Below are 22,478 nucleotides of genomic sequence, written 5' to 3' on the forward strand. Positions count from 1 at the left end.
ATATATATATATATATATATATATATATATATATATATATATATATATATATATATATATATATATATATATATATATATATATATATATAAACGTTACATCATACAGAAAATAGTTCAGGAATATTAACATCATACACAAATATAATTACAAGGTTGGTCAAACAGCCCAGTTGGTCACAACGCGTGACAAAACTTCCTTATATGCAGGCGAGGAGTCACAATAACGTGGCTAAAGTATGTTGACCAGACCACATGGTCATGTTCACCAAGCAACCCCAACTGACTCTATTCAACCATGATAAACCCACAAAATATATAAAGGAATACTATCAATACTGACACACAACAGCATAATACAAAATCATAACAAAATACTTATGTAGCGAAACATAATAGTATGTCATTTCATCCTACAAATAAACTGCCATCCTACAAATAAACTGACGGGGGGGGGGGGGATAAGAAATTATTGCATATATGATACCTAGTTTTAACTGATTTGTAACGCTCACCCATGAATGTAAACTCACCCATAAGTGTAAGCTCACCCATGCTTTAAGCTCAACAAAAACAAAGTACTTAGCTGTGTTATTAGCTTAATTATTAACTATACGGTTGGCTGTGCTCTGTCCTTTAACAAATCCTATAACCCATTTCCCTACTTTACCTGTTTTATGTGGCAGGGCATGGGCTTGCGTGCATGGCACGAGATTAATAGGTATATTATAAACTTACCATTTGGATTTTGGTATGGAGTCAATTTCTGCGAGTTTTCACGGTGTTATCTTAACACTTCTCGCAAGTACGATTTTTTTAAGTTAGAGTATTGGATTCTCTGATACTTGAGGACGTCATCTAGGCGACCCAAGTTCATAAATGTTTATGGCACCTCTTGCCTTCTGGAGTCGAGGTGGTAGTCGGCCAAGGCTCGCTCCAAGTGGCTTTGATTCTGCGTGGATCACAGTGGTTTAGGCGGGGGTTCGGCCAAGGCTCGCTCCAAGTGTCGCTGCTTGCGTTCAGCTCGTTTCATCTCAGTCTCTAGCCGCTTCTCCTCTTTAAGACGAGCTCGTCGAGTTTGTTCACAGTTCTGTAACAATCAGTACTATTAATAATATTCACTAGCATCCCCTTAAACTGTGTATTCAGAATCAGGCTCAGAAGCTTTATTTTTGGGCTAGTATAGGCAGGTTATGTTAGTTTAGGTGAGGTTAGGTAAGCATACTGATATAGGGAAAATTTACTTTTAAGCAATTTTTTTTAAATCCTTATGACCTTTAGTCCTCACCAAGAAAATGGCGTCTCTCAGCGCCGGGTCAATGTTGTCAAGCTGGGCACACAGATCTGTGACTCTGGCCTCCAGGAGCGCTAACAGCGCCTCCTGGCCCATCCCGTGGCTCACAGAGGCTCCATCACTGACGGGGTCCAGCATGGGTTCCTCGCTGGGGCTCCCCTTGCCGTCCTTTGCTGCCAAATGGGTAAATATAAGACGAATCAAACCTATACGATTTATGTATCATCCTACACCTACACGTGTTTCCTTCATTATATATACAAGGAAATATTCATTTACTGATTCAAATACTAGTTGACATTATTGTGCACCAAGTACTCATCCTGTGAGTAGTAGTTAATTGTGGGTATAAGCCTGGATAAGAATAGGAAGGGAGTACCATCTCTGGCTGGAAGAAGGGGACCCTTAGCCTCAGAGAAAAGCACACATAACGCATTAGAGGGGATTTTTAGGTCCCCTCCAATACAGTTTCCATGTTGACCAAACTACACACTAGAAAGTGAAGGGACGACGACGTTTCGGTCCATCCTGGACCATTCTCATGTCGATTGTGACACAATCGAAAGGACCGAAACGTCGTCGTCCCTTCACTTTCTAGTGTGTGGTTTGGTCAACATATTTCAGGCACTTTATTGTGACTACTCGTCTGCAGTTTCTATGTTCTTTTGTCTTCCCCCCCCCCCCACCACCACTACCACCCCCTTCCTTTTAGGGAAGTGGGTAGTACAAGATACAGTTTGAGTTTGAAGCACAAGGTTGGAAACTACGAGGATGAAAATTCACTCCAGCATCCTACTGTTTACATACATTTAGGTCGAGTTGTAGTCTTGGGAACTTGTTGTTTACTGACAGTGGCTGTCTGGGTTGGAGGGACGAGCGGAGAGTACTCGCTTGATCCAAACACGTCACTCACAACTTCCGCAATCTGGAAAGTTTGTGAAGTAGGACTATATGGGGAAAAGTCTAACAATTTGTTAGAGGCAATGATTAATGTGTCCAAGAAAGTTGCAGCAGGCATGTTCAAGAGCGAGGAAATCTTGGCAGACAGAGAAGGAAGGGTCAGAAGCCAGCCCGTCTTACTAAGATTTACCAACGTCAAGAAAATGTCGGACTAAAGTCTCCTATCCTACCCTGTGCCTAACATGTGCCTCTGTAACCCTTTTCACTACCCCCCACAAGATGGGTATGGGTGCCTAATAAATGAACTTAACTAACTAACAGCGTGAAATACAAATAAACTTAAAGAATCAAGGAAAGTACCCTATAAGTACCTTAGGAAAGTAAACTGACTCTTTAACAGTTTTTACACACATTCTTTAATGTGTGTAAGTTAGATATATATAACAGATCTCTAACCACATCTTTTCTTATTGTACATCTAACTAAAAATATTTGTAATCATACGTGATTTACTTAGAATATAGACTACAATGAAACAAGTTCGTTTAAATAACAAACTCATAAAGCAATCAATGAAAAATTTTATATCTGAAGATTTTGCTTTGACAGTTACTAAGATAATAACACGATACAAATGTATAGATTTTAACTTTCCGTTCTTGTGCTGCTTTACTGGAGTGAGTATATTGCATCAGATGTTATCAGTGATGACTGGGGATTATATAGATCGAGGAATTACACATCAAAATCAACGCAATTTTGTAACGTGGAAAAACATACCTGTGCCACCAGCTGGTCGAGTTGGCACTGGGCCTCGGCATCGCCTGATAATCTCGCCCATTCCCCTATAAGTGTGCGAAGATCTCGTAGTTGATCTTCGTGTCCTCCGCCTTTAGCCTTCTCCTGCAGCTGCTGTATCTCCTGCAGGCGGCTGTCGAGTCTCTTCTGCCGGGTGTCCCCTTCCTTGTTGATGGCCTCTGTCTGCGCCCTCAACCTAAGTATTTCAGCTTTTTTACTGATTACTTTTCCTAATTTCGTGTAGATATTACACATAAATTATTTAAAAAGCTTAATTCTTCTACCCGAGTCATAGAATACAATTTATCATATCTACATCTATCATATACCAACTATCATATACGTCGGTCATAAGAAATTCAAAGGAAAATTAGATATATTATTTGATAAGAGATTTACCGTGATGTAATGCAGACAAAATTATTCTACTATGAACAGAGAGAAATGTAGAATGATAAATTATGATATAACGTCGAACTAGATCATACAAAATTTCTAGTAGAGTGAGGAGAGGCCTACCTGGTGAGAAGAGCCAATAGAGCGTGGCACTGAGACTCATACACACAGGCAAGGTCCACAAGGTGGCCGTCATCACCCAGGAACTCATCTGTCAGGTGATGGACCTCATGTTGTGAGAACTTGTATTTGAAGATTACAGTGGCATCGGAAAAAGTGTGAATGAAGAGGTAGCCACACAACACTACATAGGTGGCTCTAGAATCTTGATTTTGCCAGAAATTTATGTTGCTTGGAACTTCTATATTTATGTTACTTCAAGTTTTAATTATGCTGCTTCAAACTTGAATGTTTATGTGGCTTTAAACTCTAATGTCAATGTTGTTTCAAACTTTAGCGTTTATATTGCTTCAAACATTAATGTTTATGTTGCTTCAAACTTTAATGTTTTGGTGCTTCAAACTTAACCTTTAATGTTTATGGTGCTTCAAACTAAGTTGCTTCAAACTTTAGCAGCATTACATCTTCATCCAAATGATCATACCAAAGATACATTAACTAATATGATTAAACCTACCAAAGGCTGCGGCATCACACGTGTCTGGACCATCTTGAGGAATGGTGGCGAGCTCTGTGGTGTCTTCAGGTGTCTGCGAGAGTCTGTCTCCTGCTCGGGTTGGTGACTGACATGAGGGCTTCCCTGGCCTCATCATGCGTAGTGACATAAGGTCAGCTCCTAATGCCCCTCCTCCTCCTCCTTCACCTGTGCGCAAATAGAGACTATTAAAGCAATGCAGTGTTACAGCCGGGAAGAAAAATGCTTGAAGTACGAGTTTATATCAATGCTAAGGAATTTAGCTTTATGTGTAATCAAGTTAAGATTTATAATGATCTACAGCTTGGGGACCATTCAAGCTTTGTTTCACGTTTGTATACCCAGCGCGCTCTCACCATGTGACAGGATTTGATGAAAAACTATGCTCAAAACGCACTACAAGTGTTGCCGGATGTTGGTTGGTCGTGGAGCTTATGTGGTAACTTATGAGCTCCAGGACCAACCAATACCTACAGGCAGTCGACAGCGCAGTGGTATCGGTACTGTGGTAGCCAGTGGAGTGATACTTGGCCTCCCGCGTTCGAATCCTTTCGGAATCATAGAGTTTATAATGGTTATAGGCTTGGGTACAGTTGAGTTCAATGAACTATAAATTCTAAAAATTAACTTGTGTTAGGCTGCTTGGAGAAAGTTTACCATAGTGACAAAAATCACCCAGAACTCAGTCAACTCTTTTACTAAGAACGGCTGAGGACCACTGGACTAACAACACTATACACCAAACATGAACTGTTGATCTCATCGAAACCTTGAAAATACTGAACAAATTGAAATATTAATCTAGACTTCTTCTTTGTAAGATCCAATGCAACACAAAGTTCAACAATCCACAATGTAGGACAGAAAACAGATGCCTTTTCAATCAAAGGGTCATAACCCCATGGAATCGCTTACTCGATGAAGCTGTAAATTCTGAGACCATACTTCAATAATGCTGCCATCAGCCTATCACAATAACGTTATCCCTCATGTTAACCAGTGTTACCACCGGTTAATTTAAAAATGTTCTACCATCCTAACGTAGCCCAAGGTCTTACTACACTTTACCTAATAATAATGTAGCCTCGTCTAGCCTAGTAATAACTGTACCACATCTGTAATAATTGTGATACTATACTAGCCTCTGCGAGATACTTAATGTACTTGCATTCCTTATATAGCATTAATCATCGATCATCTTCCCTTGTTCAACCTTTGATAATTTATGGCTAAATCCACAGGTATCCTTGTTTGTGGCCCTGATTAAACTAGTTAACTCTGTGAGTGACTTACCACTGGGAGACACATTTCCAGAGGTGCTAGACGCGGCTACTGAGGCTGCAAGGGCAATATCAAGGGAATTTGAAGACGCTGGATCGTTGCCCTCATCTGCTTCCCCGTGAGTTATCTGTATGAAAGGCACATTCCAAAACCAAACTGTATATAACTAAATATTACTTGCAGCTGACAATTGTCTCAGTGTTTCACCGTCATATAAAAACAATATTTATGTTATTATTCTAAGGATTTTTGTGTCTCAGTAATAAAACTCAAGCAATGACGAAATACTGAACAATATTTCTTACCTTCACTTCGTCCTGAACCTCCTGTAGGCGCCGCTTGAGATCCTTGAGAGAATGTGACGGCGTGACAGCTGCCAAGAACTGCTGGAAGGCTGTGAGCTCCTGTAGGCGCTCCTCCTCTTCTTCCTGGACTGTCCTGGCCTCAGCCAACAGACCCGAGAAGTAGTCGATGCGAATTTCTTGTTCAGTTAAGTTACGCCGTGCAGTTTCACCTCTGTTCGAATCTTAGATTTAGTATGGATAATAGGCTATGTGTATAAAATATCTATTACGGATAATACATACATACATACCTTTACATACTCAGTGTCATGATAATGAACAAATGTAATGTGATAAGAATTGAAGTAGTGGAGGCAAATTCTACGCACAGCTTTAAGGAAACGTTTCCTTCTTATCTCGATCGTGATGGCTACGACGCGATTCAACAATTTTGTTATTAACAAACTTTGTTTTATTAGCAAGCCTAGGTTCACACAGCAATGTGCTGCCACCCTTGTATATATGAGGGACTTCAGAGTATGTAACAAGCTAATTACGACCATCAATATTCCTAAGAAGACCTTTATAATTTCGGCACTAACTTTGTTAAGGCTTCAGTCACTTGGCGATAATGATGCTGGAGAAACTCCTGCAGTGCAGCCTCGTGATGCTGGAGCTGTGACTCCAGCTCAGTGTTGATGGCCTTCTCACTCTCCAGCTCTTTCTGCAGCCGCTCTGACTCAACCTTTGCCACCCGAGCCAAGTTCTGCAGGAAGAGATCTCGAGCTTGACAACTAGGAATCATTTAAAGAACTAACATTTAGTATTTGTTGGAAGACTAACATTCTGTATTTAATGGAAGTGCACTGTTAAATTCCTAAATTTATATATTTCTGATTTAATCGTGGAAATATCGAAGTTCGAAGAAATTACATGATTTTGGGTTCCTCGAATTGAATTTGTCACTGATGTTAATTTTAGAGAAAGAGGTGGACCAACCGGGCTGTGGTGGATATGTGGGCCTGCGGGTTGCTCCAAGCAACAGCCTGGTGGACCAAACTCTCACAAGTCAAGCCTGGCCTCGGGCCGGGCTTGGGGAGTAGAAGAACTCCCAGAACCCAATCAAGCAGGTGGGTGTTACCTTATCGCGAGCGGTGGTGCGGACGGCCAGCAGGTAGTCATCTGCGGTGTGTGGCTGTGTGGGGGTGACCTTGCTGCGTCGCCGGCGGGGTGGACCCAGCTGCTCCTCCACACGTTCCTGACGAGGCCGCCCACCGACCTCGCCCCGCCTCACACGGCACGCTAACTGCGCCTCGGTGCCACTCTTAACCAGATCCTACGAAGGAACTCTTGTTAGTCAAGATCGTATATATTTAATATATCAGCACGTTAATTTTCTGCACGAAGGTACCCAGAAGAGTATTTTATGTGTAATAAATGACATTATTATTTTAACCAAATTAGCTATAGAGAACATTATTTGGCGCTCATTTCTCAAAACGGTTATGCAGACCCTGCCAATATATACTGTCAATTATGCAAACTTCGAGACTAATGTATTTAATTTAATTATTGTAAATAGTTCGCTACTATTGTAAATTGTTTATTTAGTGTCATTAAACACCTAATTCTCATATATAATACAACTATTATTTAATTTAACAACTATAACCCTCGTAAAATATAATACAACTTTCGTATTATCTAATAAAACATTTGTATTACCCAATGCAACAACTGTACTGCGTAATATAACAATTAAACAAATATATAATACAAAAGCTGCATTATAACATTTGTGTTCGCCGCTGCAACTCGAGTGCAGCGAAGACCAGCGAGCGATCGAGGACTCGCCTGGTGGAGCTGCCTGGCGGTCCGTCCCGTGTACTGGAACAGATCCTTCTCAGGGGGAGGCTGGAACGGGGTCTTCACCTTCACCTTCTTAGGCACCTGGAACTTTGCCCAAGCCGCCCTGGCCATAACCTCGGCTCTGGACGAGGCCATGGCCGAGCCGCTCGCCTGCAGGCCACTCCTGGCCAAGGACGGCGCCCCAGATGCTTTGTCATTAGCTTTAGGGGCTTTACTATCATCCATTGTTAGCTTTCAATGTTTAGAGTATTGCGTGCACAGTTTACAAGTTTAGGTTTGATGACATTGGAGTTACAAGTATACATGTAGATACCTTTAGCATTAGTTAGAAGCTTTCTATCGCAATTGTATTTGTCTGAAATTTACCTGACAACCATTATTTCTCTAGTGGCCTCGACGAGGACAGAAAGACAGCGGTTTATCAAAGGTCTCCCATTTCTCTTTTTTTTTTTTTTTAACTGAAGTAATGTCTTGTAATTTATGGCTTCGGCGGGTAGGAAGTTCCGTGGGTTTATAACCACTGGAAAAACCACCTGTTGTTCTACCCTATAATGTGGTTTGGTGAGTTTCAAGCTGTTGCCCCTCGTTATGTTCATTATTTGTATATAACCGAACGTGACATGTTTTTCATCAAACTGGCTTCAAGGTTTAATCACACACGATAATAGTCCGAGCTAGTTATCTCTTCAAAGTGATTTAGTGACACGCTAGTTAATCCGCTTTAGTGATTTAGTGATATGTGCTAGTAGTCTAAGCTAGTTGGCCCACCTCACCGTGATTTAGTCATATAGGCTTGTTAGCCTGCTATTGAGAAGTGATGAATGCTAGTTAGTTTGCTACACTGGTAACATGCTACAGTGATTTAGTGACACATGGTAATCAGTGACACTGCTAGTTAGTTAGCTAAACGTACAACGTTTTCAAACGCATATGCTACTTAGCTCGGTTCCCAGAGGTTAAGTGACACATGCCAGTAATTCCTGTTGGTTAACCCACTTCCTAGTTGTTTCATTATCAAGGTTAATGGGCAGAATTTATGTTACAACTCTACAAGAGTGAAGTGTAGTGATGTGTGCGGGTGTTGCCATGGCAACGGCGACGCTGATGGTTCACAAACAGGGATTTCATGATGGCCAGTGTCTAAATATTTTGTGTTTTTAGATATGTGGATTTATATAAATTGTTTTTAAAGTGTTAAAAATGTTGTATTCTGATTTTTACCTCTAAGGAGCACTCTCGGCTTTGCACAATATTAGTCGGCCATATTAAATATTGAGTTTGCGTGATCCCTCACTTGAGAGGGAAGATTAAATGACAATAATTACACAGTTGATGATTCTTGTATCATTTAATTTATTGTAATGGGTAGGGGGAGGGAGGGGAACATACATGGGTAAATGAAATTCAGTTAGGTAATAGAGATCTAATTTAATGGACCAAAGTAAATAATATAAATGAATATGCACGAGGAAGATCTAAAGTCACACAGATAATTATAGAAATATTCATATTTCTAGAATCACCACAGTTATTTCAAATGGAAATTTTGAAACAAATTAATGCCAGCATTTCGTTATATTTGCAACACAAACAAGAAACAATATACAAAACACAGTTGGTTAATGTTATCACTGGCCCAGATATAAACAATGAAGCATGACTGATGTGTAATGTAGCAGCACTCAAGCTCACCTCTACTGGCAGGGAGCTGGTGTCTACAGGACCTCTCTCTCTCTCTCTCTCTCTTAGAAGGGGTGGGGTGGTGGGGGGTAAACTTATGGTTATATAGGAACTGGCTCTATATAATAAAAAAAACTACAGTACAGTGAATTATTAAAATTTATAACTTTCCAACCCATTATCCTTATCTTATACATCGTGAAATTTAAGACAAATTAATCTGTATAATAATAATAATGATAATGCAAACGTACATACAAATAATACATGAACACTGGAGTGTACCTGTCTTTCTGTTTGTGGATGGAGACCAGATGCTTGGGGTTGGCTAGCTTCATCCAGCTTTTCAGGATGACATGTGAGTGGTGTGTGATTGTCATATGCTGATCAGGTTAAGTCACATAGCAACCCTTTAGGAAATACCAGGTTCCACAGCAATTGATGGTCTGAAATCAAGGATTTGTTTTCTGTAGTTTTGTAGCAGTTTTAAATCTTTACATAAAATGACATCATCTGAGACAGAGACAAGTATATTTCAAAACAGGTCATATTTTGTACATTCAATTATTTTGGAGGATGGATTGGAGTTCAAGTGGCAGATAAAATCAAGTCAACTGATCACTTATTGCCATCCAGGAATTGTTCACATTGAGTTAAATTTATGTAATATTTTCCATGATTCTATCCTTGTTAGAAACACTTTTTTAACACAAGAGAAACTAAGTTTAATCTTAGTGTTTGTTTAATATTCCCTAATACAATGACTTTTGCAAAGACAATTGTTGTCAACACAATGGCCAAAACTCTGAAGAAATTCACCAAACATGTGTGTTTTGTGTACCCATTCCTCTATCATTAGTTACACTCCGTGCAGTGCCCTTCATAGTCTCTTCCATGCTCTAAACCTTCAAAAGTATATATTAGTATATAGGCTCCTCCCATCCTGTGCCTCCAAACTTTCGTTTCCTTCTCTTTTTACTATCTTATGTATTTTGAGCTTGATAATGGGAATCCTCACTTTCAAATATTATTAATTTTCACTGCGAGCTAGTTTACTTCTATGACACCCACATCAGCATGGAAAATTATTTGACAAATATTTACTCCATACACTAAAGATATCTGGTAGTCATCCCTTCCACATGGAAGGAACAAGGCATCAAAGATCGAGATCTACAATACTGTATAGAAATACGAAAACTTTAATGTACAACACAACACTGAATTTCTTACTCTTTTTCCATGTGTGATTAGTGTTCTTGGAAAAAATTACAATTACTTATATTTGGCCTGTAAACTCTTCTTATTTATAATAGAAAAAATATGATATTTCTAAATGCACACTACCTGAACTAAATAACATAAAAGAATTCCAAAAACCAATTATTAAGGGATAAGAAGACAAAAATTAACAAACTGATTTTATTATTAAACCTGTTCACAGTGCAGATGTTTAGAAGTTATATTTATATATAACATAAAACAAGTGGGAAATCACCACTACCAAGCTCAATGTCTTCTATGGAATGCTATTGGTAAAATCTGCCAGTACCGATACAAAGATGACACTGTCTTTGACAACATGCTTATATTAGCTGACATTTCATCTTACAGATGCACAGTACAAACATTTTCAACAACTTTTATGTACATAAGATGCACACCAAGTTGCTTGTGTTACTTCACAAATATATTATAAAACCCATTTTAAATGTACAAAACTAATAATGGTCACAAACTTATTAAAGCTGTAGATATATCTTCTGGTGCTGCTAAAAGCAAAATCCTTACTTAGGTACAAATAAGCTTTGTGCTTACAGCAAGGAACAATCACATATATAGCTGCACTTGAAATATCTGTAATATGCAAGCAGCTTATAAAACATTTTGCCTATACGGTACTAAATTGTTAAAAAAAAAAAAAAAGTAATATTGGTCTTTTTGCTGTTAAGAGATTATAATCTGGGAAAAGTACTGTATGAACTTCCACTGCACAGATGTTAATTCCAATTTACACAGCAGTAATGTGCATGCATGTTTACTTTTCACACAAACTAAAAAATACTGTACAGTATATAAAAGCTTAGTGTTACTAAGAATGCTGAGCATGAAATAATAGCCAATGTAAAATAATTTCAAACCTTCAATGCTCATCAGAAAAAAAAGCTTACCATAACTAATACCGACACAAAAATTAAGGAAACCTTTTTAAATAAATCCATTTCTTACAATAAGAAGGAGGGAAAAATTAGTTGACACATCCAATGATAGTCGCACTTATAGCATAACACCAATCATGTCGTCCACATCAACACACACAAGAGGAAATGTTTGCATGACTAAGACAACAGATTATCTCACAGAGTAAAAAGAGTTATTATGCTTTGTTACTATTTCTCAGGTTCTCTCATTTTAGCAACATTAATTAGTTTCTTTTCAAGGTATTATGGACTTAATATAAGGCAGAGGGCAAAAATTCTTACAATAACCTTATGTTAATTAATGATCGGGACCAGTATTGATAAGGTAAGGTTCTTCAATCTGAGGTGAACTGACAGAATATTTATATTTCAAGACTTGAGCCATGTAATTAACCACTAAAGTACGTAGTACACAACTAAATAAATCAAATGATCCCATTATACCCAAAAGCAAGTGTCAAAACAGTTTTCACATCTAAATAGAAAACTCAGCAAAACTACACATAATGCCTACGAAAATGTATTACATTAAGAACCTGATATAAAATAGTGCTTTATAACACAACTTTGATTAAATATGGAAAAATTTGATTGATAATACAATTAAACACTTAAAACTAATTAAATAATTGTGAATGTTTTTTGTTTTGTTTTATTTTATTTTATACTATATACTTTTCCGATATTGGTTAGATTTCCTTTAATACGATTCTTAATTAAAATACTATATCACTCCAATGTAACACGCTGAAAATTAAATTTAGGCGGAGATACCTTCCCAGGTACCACATACAAAGTCAACAAATTCAACAATACTGTATACAATTTAATGAAAATATCTCAACTGGCTGGGAGAAAATAAGACAAATATTCACTAAAGCTGGGCAAGACAGTGCTTTAGGTTATAAATATAAAGACTTGCATTGCTATAAAAAATACAACAATTTATTTAGTTTAAAGAACATTTGATTCATAAATTCTTATAATTAATTATATGTATTTTAGCAAACAAACTTTTGTAGATATAATACTTGGGATAAGTTAGCTTTAAATATTAAAATACATTTCATCCTGAATGTTCTGTACCAGTTAGCCTATAATAACTAAAATTTAATCTGAAGGCTCTAGGCCCATAAAAAAATTATATTATGAGGAAGAGGTAACTATCATAGTAAAGTTGCCAAATATAGATCATCAAGATACTTCTCAAGTTGTGCAGTACTCAGTAATGTATATTTACTGGGTTCCTTAACGTATGCATAGACACCCAGCAGTTAATTTACCATTCACCAGCCACAACGTTTCAACTACTTCACATCTCTTGGTCAAACGGATTTAAGGAACTTCATCCTTTGAAAATAAACAATGCTTATAACTTGTTTCAAAAGGAACTATAAGCAGGAAGATCATCCTATACTACTGGTTTATACTTGGCAATGCCGAGGGGGGCCACAGCTCTGAAACAGCCCAGGATCATTATAAACAGCAGTCTCCAAGTGTGCTTGGATATCTCACAACCTACAGCACCAACTTGGCGATTTATTAGCTACGTATTATCAAAGGACCAAAAATCCATATTTTTGCAATTCTTACAATCTGATTGTTGGTATGGAATGCAAATTGCTTCTATAAAAGCCCTACATAAACAACTAAAAGTTTGCAAAATAAAAAAGGATTACTGATATGGTCACTCACTTTAATATTTGTTATATTTAAACACTGTACACAAGAAACATTCAACTTGATCAGCAAATTTCATCTGCTAAAAGGTGCTCAATGTCCCATTTTCCAATATACATTATGGGAACATTTACCTTTATGATGTTTCAATGAAAACATTTGCTAATCTGTTTTCATGTACATACTGACAATGTTGTACACAACAAGGTAAACAACACACAGCACCTCTAGTGGAAAGACATGAGAATGAGTGAAAAATAAGATGCTGTGAACAATCCTTAATTTTTATTAATTTTCCTTTATTTATGGCCATAACCTACCAGTAACTGATGCTAATAGCTTTGTATACAGTTTTGCATTACACCATCACCATTTTTATCAATATCATGTGATAAAAAGCAACTTAATGCTAGAGATAAAAATATTTGCACCAGCTAATATTATCCTTACGCTCCTCACATGGTAGTGGTGCAGGGGTAATGTAACAGAACAATTGAAAACTGAAACAAATCAAGTTTTTATGCAAAGGTATTAAACAAATTTCTTCTAGCAAATGCAACTATACAGATGTTGGAAGCTTAAATGTACTGCAAATGAACGGTAACAAAATAGCATTAACCGTAGGTGCTGCAATACCCGTACACTTTGTAACTTCAACATTGCTCTTTGGAAATAAAACTTATTTTTTAAAAACTTTAAAGAATGCACTCGTGAGATGCATTAATTAAAAACGCACATCACTACCCAGACGCCAGTAAGATGATTTCCCATGCCTCAAAAAACGTGTCAGGGTCCAGTTTGATTATTTACAGTACAGCCAACCTCATACCTCCACACCACGACCATGCAGGCTCGAGTTGTGTAAAGTTACTGTAACTAATCTAAGCATCACACCTCTGCCTATACACTTTGTCTATGTAAACAACACATAATGCCATGACAAACTCATATACTCTGATACTAAAGAATAATTAGAGTATATGCTCTGAAATACTTAATAAAATTACAGAACTTTTAATCAATAATAAAAATGCAAATTGTATGTTTTATGACTTTTCCAGGGCCAAAAAACACCAATACATGAGTGTGGTTAATCAAGCTATTGCAGCTACCAATTTACAAACTGGAAACTAAGTACACGAGAGAACAAATAACATGTTGAATAGGTCGAAAGAAATTCCAAGCAATGAAGTAAATGCCCTGAACTACCTAAGCATTTATGTATGCATGTATATATGTAAATGTATACTGTATGTATATGCATGTATGGATGTATGTATGATAGTATCTACATATGTATTATATAAATATACAAACATAATACATACACAAAATCATTTGCTTAATCTTTAAATGAATAATTTCTGAATGTATCTATAGTTATGCAGTCAATCCATTCCATGCTGCTGAGAAAGGAGATAAGGATAAGAACAATAATCTACTGATAAAGCAATGCTACACAAGTTTTATTTTTACTCACAAAATAAGTATGTGACTTTGTAAAGTTCTGAGCAACCATCACCTAATGCATAATACAAAATCTTTTCTGTGAAACTTTCTTAACGCAACAAGTATGTGGATTACACGAAACAAAATTATAATCATGATATATCACACAGCAGATAAATAAATATGAAATATATTTTTTCAAATCGTGTTCATCAGAATCATCACAGGCACTAATAAATGTTTCCTCTGCTTCAACCTTCAGACACAAGAGACTTATTTAATAAATGCCGCAAACACTGACCACATCAAATCATTGGCATTGGGCTTTGCAGCTTCCACATCCAAGTCAAGATCCAAGAGGTCTCGCACGCGCTTCATAGCAACCTGAATATTAGGAGAAATAATTCAGAAATGGAATGTATTCTCATGCTCTTAATATTCTAATGTTAACATACATCCATGAAGAATTAAATGAAGCTCGAGAAACTCTAAAAAGAAATGACATGCTTACAAGCAGTAGAAGTCTGAGAATATTTAAGCAGAGCAAAATACTGATTAACAGACTGTATGGTAGTGGTAAGTGCAGTTGGGCCACAGCTGAAATGCTCTGGGTTTGATTTCTGCAGTAGGACAGCAGCATCTAATTGTTTTCTATCACCCAACGCTTCTGTTTACCTAGCAGTAAATAGGTTCCTGGGAGTTGGGCAACTGTTGTGAGTTGCCTCCTGGGAAAGGGCATTAGCTGGAATAGGGACAGCTCGATAAGACTAATAGGCTTTCTGTCACAGATTATGGGAAACCATGAGGTGAACCAAATAAAAATATTAAATCAGTATGCATAACAATACACACATTTATTTAAATTATAGTATGATAACACAGCAGGGAGTGTGATCACTGCTCCCAAACATCAAAGAAAACAGGAAAGCAGTATACTACGAGGCAGTGCTTTAAGCTAATAATTACAGCTTCCCATTTACCATATACACACTACATAGCATCATGAATAACAAGCAGTCCAGGATTTTTTTTTGGATTTGTAGTCCTGAGGTTCCGGTTTGGATCCCCGGTGGAGGCGGAAACAAATGGCAGTTTCTTTCACCCTGATACTCCTGTTCATCTAGCAGTAAATAGGTACCTGGGAGTTAGACAGCTGCTACGGGCTGCTTCCTGAGGATGTGTAACAAAAAGGAGGCCTGGTCGAGGACCGGGCCACGGGAACGCTAAGCCCTGAAATCATCAAGGTAACCTCAAGATAGTTACCAAAGTCTGTTTTTCCAACTTATATATCAGTCATTTGTAAGGGACAATATCAAAAGGCTTTTTGGTAATCCAAGAATATACAATGCACCCAATCCCTCTCTGTAATGCTGAATTTTGACAACCTTATTGTAAAACTATCAGATTCATAAGGCATGCCTTTCCAGTGGACTTCTTGAAGGAATCTTCTCACCCCCCTATAGTCCAGTCCAGACAAGTGCCACTTATCATTCTTCTCTTCAAAAAGGAAACTGAGGAAAACTGAAACAAATCTATGGGTAATTAACCATTTTTTTAGTGTTTTCTTTCATGAAAATGCTTACTGGCAAGCTTTAGAAAAAGCTCAACTTTTAACCCAGAGAACAGACTGCATTTAGTGTACATTAATGCCATCACACAAATATCTTACCTCATAGTCATCATCAGAGAGAGGAGCGAAGGCATTTTCTAAGACGTCAGAAGCATGGGCAAGGTAGATAAGTGAGAGTACCCGCCGATCCATCCTTTGGGGATCACCCACCCACCGACTCAAAACACTGTCCTGAACCTAATTAAAATTAATAAAATTATTAAAAAATAGACTATTAAACTGTAAGAAATATTTTGTCTTAACATAGTGTGATGTAGCTTAATACATTCTTTCCAACTCTCATTTCAATTATATTAAAAATTCACACAACACATGTATTTCATCATGAGAAGGCCAATTAATTTGCCATTCTCACCCTCAATTCAACTGCATTACAGTCAAAAAGATTGTACCAAGAATTAAGCATTAAAAAAAAAAAATTAAAATACCTTTTTCACAAGTTTTGTTTTTGTAACATTATCAGTAAGCGGATGCGTAGTCATATCAAACACAAGAAAGTTTTGTTTCTCTGTAGTAAGGACTCCCTTTTCCACCATGTTCTTAGCTAGCCGCTCTCGTACATTTCGCAGCTGATACCTCAACTTGAGTGGGTTCCAAGATTCCCCTGAAATAAAGTGTGTCAAAGCTCAAATGATATTGAGACATATACATACATTTTAATAAATAAATAAATAAATAAATAAATAAATCTATTACAGTACATTTTAAATAATGAAAATGAAGAAAATAATGTAAAATAAAATAAATAAAATGTGACCAAAATTAGAAAACATTATTGTCTCCACACAGAAGGGACCAAAGAGCCGAGGCTCAATCCCCGCAAGCAAAACTAGGTGAATACACGCCCTACTACTCTTAGATAAAAGCTTTTCAAATAACTTTTCTGAATTTACTAACTTCAAATATTTGAATCACTATATTAACTATTTTATATACTTTCTCCATGTCCATAAAGCAATGTTCACTTTCCAACTGTTCTTACATGCCTTTCCTACCAGCTTTGTTCATGTTAGCATCTCACCCACACAACATCTTCCGACAGAGCACCCACTTTATTCATCACTGACCACGTTCTTAATTTTCCCTAAACTGCACTCTTCCATCCAATATCCTGCCATACACTTTTCTTACCTGAAAGAAATTCAATCCAAGATTGAACAGTCTCTGGTGGGTCTGTTTCTTTTATATGTTTTAGTGCTTCGTCCAAAAGTACATCTCCAGTCGGCTGGTCAGATCGCAGAATTACCTGGAACAAACTTAGTTGAGTAAACAACTACTCAAGATAAGGTAATATGATTTCAATAAATACAGTATATGTAATTCCCAATGACTGGTTAACTAGTAGTCAAACTAGTTAACCAGTCACTAATTAGTAGGGATAAAATATTTCTTTCACCCTGATGCCCCTGTTACCTAGCAGTAAATAGGTACCTGGGAGTTAGACAGCTGCTACAGGCTGCTTCCTGGGGGGTATGTAGCAAAAGGGAGGCCTGGTCGAGGACCGGGCCGCGGGGACGCTAAGCCCCGAAATCATCTCAAGATAATCTAAGATCTCAAGATAGATAAAATACTCAAAATGAATAAGTACCCATATTTTGTGGCTGCTAAAATGTTTAAAATAAAAACATGGCATCAAATATTCTGTTTACTTCCTATTTATCTACACTGGGTAAAAAGGACTTTCTGATACTGCAAAGGGTTTTGGGTAATAAAGGAAAAGGTTTTGGAAGCTTTGAATTAAAAAATCGATATTTATTGGATAAATTTACATTTAGAAAAGACCTGGTTAAATATGGGTGTGGAAACTGGGTTGTCTATTTATGGAATAAATAACCAGGAAAAATAACATGATCAACAGTGTGTTTTGAGTATTCGTGAGTCATACGTCAGGTTGTGAGCAGCCGCATCCAACAGCCTGGTTGACCAGTCCAGCAATGAGGAGGCCTGGTCAAGGAATGGACCGCGGGAATGGACCGCCTTGAAATCATAGCAAGGTAACCGCAAGGTAGGTTAGACATGTACATAAGTATGTTTGGGTGGATATGAACAGGAGCTCTCTCGCATGGGTCAAACGGTCTTCGTCAGTTTCTGTTATTCTTATGTTCTTGGGTATTTGGGTTACATATTAAGAGGATATGATAGTAGGGGGGGTGATAAAAACAAATTATTCAAGGCCTAATATTATCCACATACTGTATGTACCTTTAGTTCTAGTAAACATTTAATTAAGGTAAGAAATAGTTTAATACTGTACTATATTACATAAAGTATATCTCTTGTAGCTGCTGTAATTTACTGAATATTAAGACTTATGATTTAGCTTACTTGACAAACTATATTAGGATTATTTTTCCTATGTGGATGGGGGAAATCTTGAGGACTTTTGAGCCTTTATATTTTTGCTCAAGCTCTTTCAAAGAATAGCTCGCAGAAGATAAATGCACTAAAGGTCTTGGAATAAACCATGTACAATAACTATTGCAGACCTACTAAACATTTTCAATTGACAGAAATATTATTACATTTAACTTACTTTCAATTTTTTTTATTAAGCACATGTATACTAATATCTCACCTTGCGGTTCAGAAGAGATTTTCGCCGCAAACCAGCTTTTTCCAGCTCTACTCTACCTCTCAGCGCTAGTTCTATTAAGATGCATCCCCTTAGACCTGAGGATATACAGTCATTCCAGAAGCTTGTATACCCCTGCAAAAGAAGTACAGTAATACACAAATTAATTACATTGTAGTGAAAACCTAAGAAATTTTCAGCATATACAGTGTATCAAATTTTTCCTAATTTCTATAGGTCGAAGCTCTAAAGAAATGAAAAAGAAAAATCCTTATGTAAGAGGCAAACAGAATGAGAAGATAGTATAGCAGTGACATGAGACAAGGTTGGGTAATACAAATGAAATCAGGCACCTCTCTGCCATCCCTCCCTAGTATGAATTCAAAGTGACTGAGGAATTACTGTATGTTGTGTAGCTGGTCGATCATTTAGCAAAAATTAGCAGTTAATGAATGTACATGCATTCCATTACATATTGTAATTTACTTTGTGTTAGTGTTATGCTCACACCCATTTTAGGGTGTAAAGGTACAGGATGTAAAAATATTGTCTTGTACAGGTATTTCCTTTGTTTAGGTATTTAACATACAGTATATAATGTGTGTTATTTACCTATGTCAAGCAAGTTACCATTTAAAGATTTGCTTTGGACCTCTGTGTACAGGACAGATACAGATTGCTAGTGTGGGAGCCTAAACAAGGTTACTTGAAGCCAGTCTGAACTGGAGATGTCTGAATGTTTTGGGGACTAGGCCAGGGGAGGTTAGGGAGTGAGATGCTCTAAGAAGGGCTTGGATATTACTGTGGTGCTACGAGATACTCTTTAAATGTGACCCATTACTTATTTTGGTATTATGTCTAATATTTATTTTAGCTTATAAGTGTTACTTAGAAGTGTAAACTTTATGTGGATGGTCTATGATTGTAATTGTTGATGCATTATTGATGTACAGTGGAACCTCGGTTTACGAATGCCCCACTTTATGAATTTTTAGGTTTTCGAGCTCAATTTCTTTGAAAAATTTGACTCGGTTTACGAACTTTGTCTTGCTTGGCGAGTTTGATAAAAGTATGGGTCGACCGAGCGCATGGTTCCATATATTTGAGCTTTTATGTATTTTCTATATTTTTTGCAATATTTATAAGAATAAATTATTATATTTCTTGTATTAATTTTATTTACTGGTACACAGGCAGAGTGGGACCTTTCATGATGCAAACCAATTAGTCGGAAGACCAGTGATTTAACCGTATGTTTAAATTATACACAAGCATTCACATACAGTATAGCTATTTTTCTTAATTGTTAAAACTCTCTATTTTGGTTTGGTTGCATTTAGTTTATGCTAAGTTTGGTTGGATTAGGTTAGATAGTTAGATATGGTAGGTTAATAGGAAAAAATCTGATGGTAATCTGTATTATATATAAAATGACCATGTCCCTTTAGACATAGCATTCCAATAATAGAACATGTTTAAGTAAATACGTTATAAGGTTTCAAAAAGCAACTAGTGTAAATTAGATCACCCTTGCATGGGCTAGTAGGCCTACTAAAATGCTCATTCGTTCTTCAATTCTATGAGTTTTTAAATCTATATTTTAAATTAGTAAATGGCTCTTCTTATTGATATAATTGAGTACTGTATTATTATTTGAGTATTAGTATAATTTAAATATTCTCTGAATTTGTAATTTCAAAATTTTACCAGCACCCTACAGATATTGAGAGATAAAAGTTGTGTGGAATTTCATCGCAATAGTTTTAGAAATATTGAAGGCTGTGGATTTGTGATTTAAGAACAAGGCTCTGATCCATACCAAATTGTTGGCTACAAATTATGATGGCAATGTACATAATAATATACCATCAGTTATAAGCTCTTAATCTACTAGCAAACCACAGCCAGAATTGTTGACAAATGTCAACCTCACAAATGACACCAGTGTTGCAACAGTTCTTAAAAACCATAAAACGTGAATGAAACTGGAACTGATGCATGGCTGTGCAAGGGTGCCAGGAGAGCACGAGCAGAGGGCCAGGGTGCCAGGAGAGCACGAGCAAAGGGCCAGAGTGCCAGGAGAGCACAAGCAGAGGGCCAGAGTGTCAGGAGAGCACGAGCAGAGTGCCAGGAGAGCACGAGCAGAGGGCCAGGGTGCCAAGAGAGCACGAGCAGAGGGCCAGGGTGCCAGGAGCACGAGCAGAGGGCCAGGGTGCCAGGAGAGCACGAGCAGAGGGCCAGGGTGCCAGGAGAGCACGAGCAGAGGGCCAGGGTGCCAGGAGAGCACGAGCAGAGGGCCAGGGTGCCAGGAGAGCACGAGCAGAGGGCCAGGGTGCCAGGAGAGCACGAGCAGAGGGCCAGGGTGCCAGGAGAGCACGAGCAGAGGGCCAGGGTGCCAGGAGAGCACGAGCAGAGGGCCAGGGTGCCAGGAGAGCACGAGCAGAGGGCCAGAGTGCCAGGAGAGCACGAGCAGAGGGCCAAGGTGCCAGGAGAGCAGGTCACACCAGCTGGATATGCGGCTCAGGTAAAGCGGCCACGTCGGTACAATGACCAGGAACCCTCAGGGGAAGGTGGTGCCAGCACGTCTCCCATATGAACAACCAAATACCATTTTCCTTTCAATTGGGAGGGATGAAGGATGGGGGGGAGGGACGCGGGACTCACCTCCTTGTCCTTGAGGCCCAGCAAGAGGACTTCTTCCATTAAAGTGAGTCTTGTTTCCTTAGAGTCCCCATCGTCCAGATCGTCGTCTCCGCTCGAATGTCTTCGCTTCTCCTCGTCGCTCTCGTTCTGTGTGTTCTTCTCTTCCTTGTCTTTTTGTACGTTCCTTCGTTGAATAAGTCCATCTGGTCGATTCATCTTGTCAGGCTTCCATAAATTCACAGGAGAATGAGAAATAGAGAGTCGCCAAGTGCCAACTCGACACTCACCCCAGCACAACAGTAAACACTGAGCCACTCGCTGCTATACGCATGCTCTGTTAACCCTTTACTGTCTCATACTATCTCTTCTATCTTGGATCCCAGCCAATAGCTTCGTACTATATTAGTTCGTAAGCGCATCTGCGCAAGCTCTGAGTGTGGATAACGATAAATAGACAGTATTATGAACACATTACAGCAAAAGTAGGCGTGAGTCCCTCCACAGAGAACGGAAGTTAAAGCGCCGTTTTCCTTCACTGGGATTCTCCTTCCCTGATAACAGATAATAACTTTGATTACCGATGCAACTGTGGTTCTTGGTTTGCCCTTTGGATATAATAACAATTATTAACATGTCCAGAATTTGTTTAAATATACGAGCGTGACCATAGAGGATTGGTAAAGCTCATTCTAATTCGGTCTTACTCCCCCAAGTGGAATCAGTCCACAGCCACGTACTGTAACTTCCTTGTTTAATATACTTCCTTAAGAGCTGCCACATACCAGGATAATTGAAATATAATGCTCATCTTCATGCGATAACTGTTTATTCGAGGACGATCGACTTATCAATCATAATTTTAGCCTGAACGCAAAATACTAAGCATATTAGAAGTTTTATCTTAATGCGCGATCATGTAGGCAACATCATATAGAGATAAGGGATGAATTTTAAATACCCTTATCCAGGATGTTAGCACCTTATGTGTCTGAATAAATTATCTACCTTTGTATACTTGGCTATCTTCCAGACGTTCATGCCAGCATATGCAACATATATATTTTAATTATTGATATAGATTAAATCTGTAAGTTATTATATGTTGCCTTATTTTTTATCAGAATACATATCAATATTTAGATACATG

General features: G+C 37.9%; 2 protein-coding genes across 4 annotated transcripts; both read right to left on the reverse strand.

Annotated features, from left to right (window-relative positions):
- Positions 1–80: 80 nt before the first annotated feature.
- LOC123760657 (coiled-coil domain-containing protein 38) lies at positions 81–8,656 on the reverse strand. Its single transcript, XM_045746420.2, has 11 exons — positions 7,462–8,656; positions 6,749–6,943; positions 6,210–6,373; positions 5,629–5,839; positions 5,336–5,450; positions 4,025–4,210; positions 3,511–3,598; positions 2,974–3,187; positions 2,101–2,218; positions 1,288–1,466; positions 81–1,089 (listed from the first exon to the last, which is right to left on the reverse strand). Exons 1-11 carry the CDS (start codon positions 7,699–7,701, stop codon positions 961–963), a joined length of 1,839 nt encoding a protein of 612 aa, XP_045602376.2. The 5' UTR covers positions 7,702–8,656; the 3' UTR covers positions 81–960.
- Positions 8,657–8,889: 233 nt separating this feature from the next.
- sau (Golgi phosphoprotein 3 homolog sauron) lies at positions 8,890–21,861 on the reverse strand. 3 transcript variants are annotated; one of them, XM_069328273.1, is made up of 6 exons: positions 21,353–21,860; positions 18,692–18,823; positions 17,248–17,362; positions 16,545–16,720; positions 16,156–16,293; positions 8,890–9,602 (listed from the first exon to the last, which is right to left on the reverse strand). In XM_069328273.1, exons 1-6 carry the CDS (start codon positions 21,545–21,547, stop codon positions 9,549–9,551), a joined length of 810 nt encoding a protein of 269 aa, XP_069184374.1. In that variant the 5' UTR covers positions 21,548–21,860; the 3' UTR covers positions 8,890–9,548. The 3 variants fall into 3 exon arrangements, with proteins under 3 accessions (XP_069184374.1, XP_045602375.1, XP_069184373.1); XM_045746419.2 differs by lacking the exon at positions 8,890–9,602 and adding an exon at positions 10,565–14,870 and having other exon boundaries at positions 21,353–21,856; XM_069328272.1 differs by lacking the exon at positions 8,890–9,602 and adding an exon at positions 15,377–15,716 and having other exon boundaries at positions 21,353–21,861.
- Positions 21,862–22,478: the final 617 nt, after the last annotated feature.

The sequence above is a fragment of the Procambarus clarkii genome, chromosome 21, assembly GCF_040958095.1.
Source record: "Procambarus clarkii isolate CNS0578487 chromosome 21, FALCON_Pclarkii_2.0, whole genome shotgun sequence".
NCBI lineage: Eukaryota > Metazoa > Arthropoda > Malacostraca > Decapoda > Cambaridae > Procambarus > Procambarus clarkii.